At 40.5% G+C, this 412-nt stretch overlaps 1 protein-coding gene across 1 annotated transcript in view; it reads left to right on the top strand.

The window, feature by feature from the left end:
- Window positions 1–412, top strand: part of CFAP43 (cilia and flagella associated protein 43) — a 94,956-nt gene that overhangs the window by 87,579 nt on the left and 6,965 nt on the right. The window contains exon 31 of the mRNA XM_012661640.1: window positions 111–223. Within this exon, the coding sequence (XP_012517094.1) occupies window positions 111–223 (113 nt within the window). The remainder of the gene's footprint in view (window positions 1–110; window positions 224–412) is intronic.

Here is a 412-nt window from a genome sequence, read left to right as displayed (position 1 = left end):
CTTAGAAAGATGGGCTTGTTAAGGTTTTGAAACAAAAAAAGTCAAAAGATATATGTTTTCTAAAGTTGGAGCTCTGTCTCTTCTGAGATATTTGTGGTTTGTTTCTTCAGGTAAAGCAGAAAGCAGCTGGCTTAATGGAAATGGTGGCTTTCCTCCGGAAGAGAGTTGAGGAGGATGAAAAGGTGCAACAGGAGATTGAGAAAGTGTTCCATGAACTCATCCTGTAAGTTGAACCTTTTTTTCATGTTCACTTATTCTAAGGTGTTAGAGTGGGAACTCATTGCAGGCTGAGAAAGAATTCTTGACACAAACATTAGGATAGAGAGAAGTAAAAAGTTTATTTTACAGCCAGATGTGGTGGCTCACACCTGTAATCCTAGCACTCTAGGAGGCCGAGGCAGGAGGATCGCTT

This window comes from Propithecus coquereli, unplaced genomic scaffold, assembly GCF_000956105.1.
Source record: "Propithecus coquereli isolate 6110/MARCELLA unplaced genomic scaffold, Pcoq_1.0 Scaffold73, whole genome shotgun sequence".
Lineage (NCBI taxonomy): Eukaryota > Metazoa > Chordata > Mammalia > Primates > Indriidae > Propithecus > Propithecus coquereli.
This window is presented reverse-complemented; position numbering and strand designations above follow the sequence as displayed.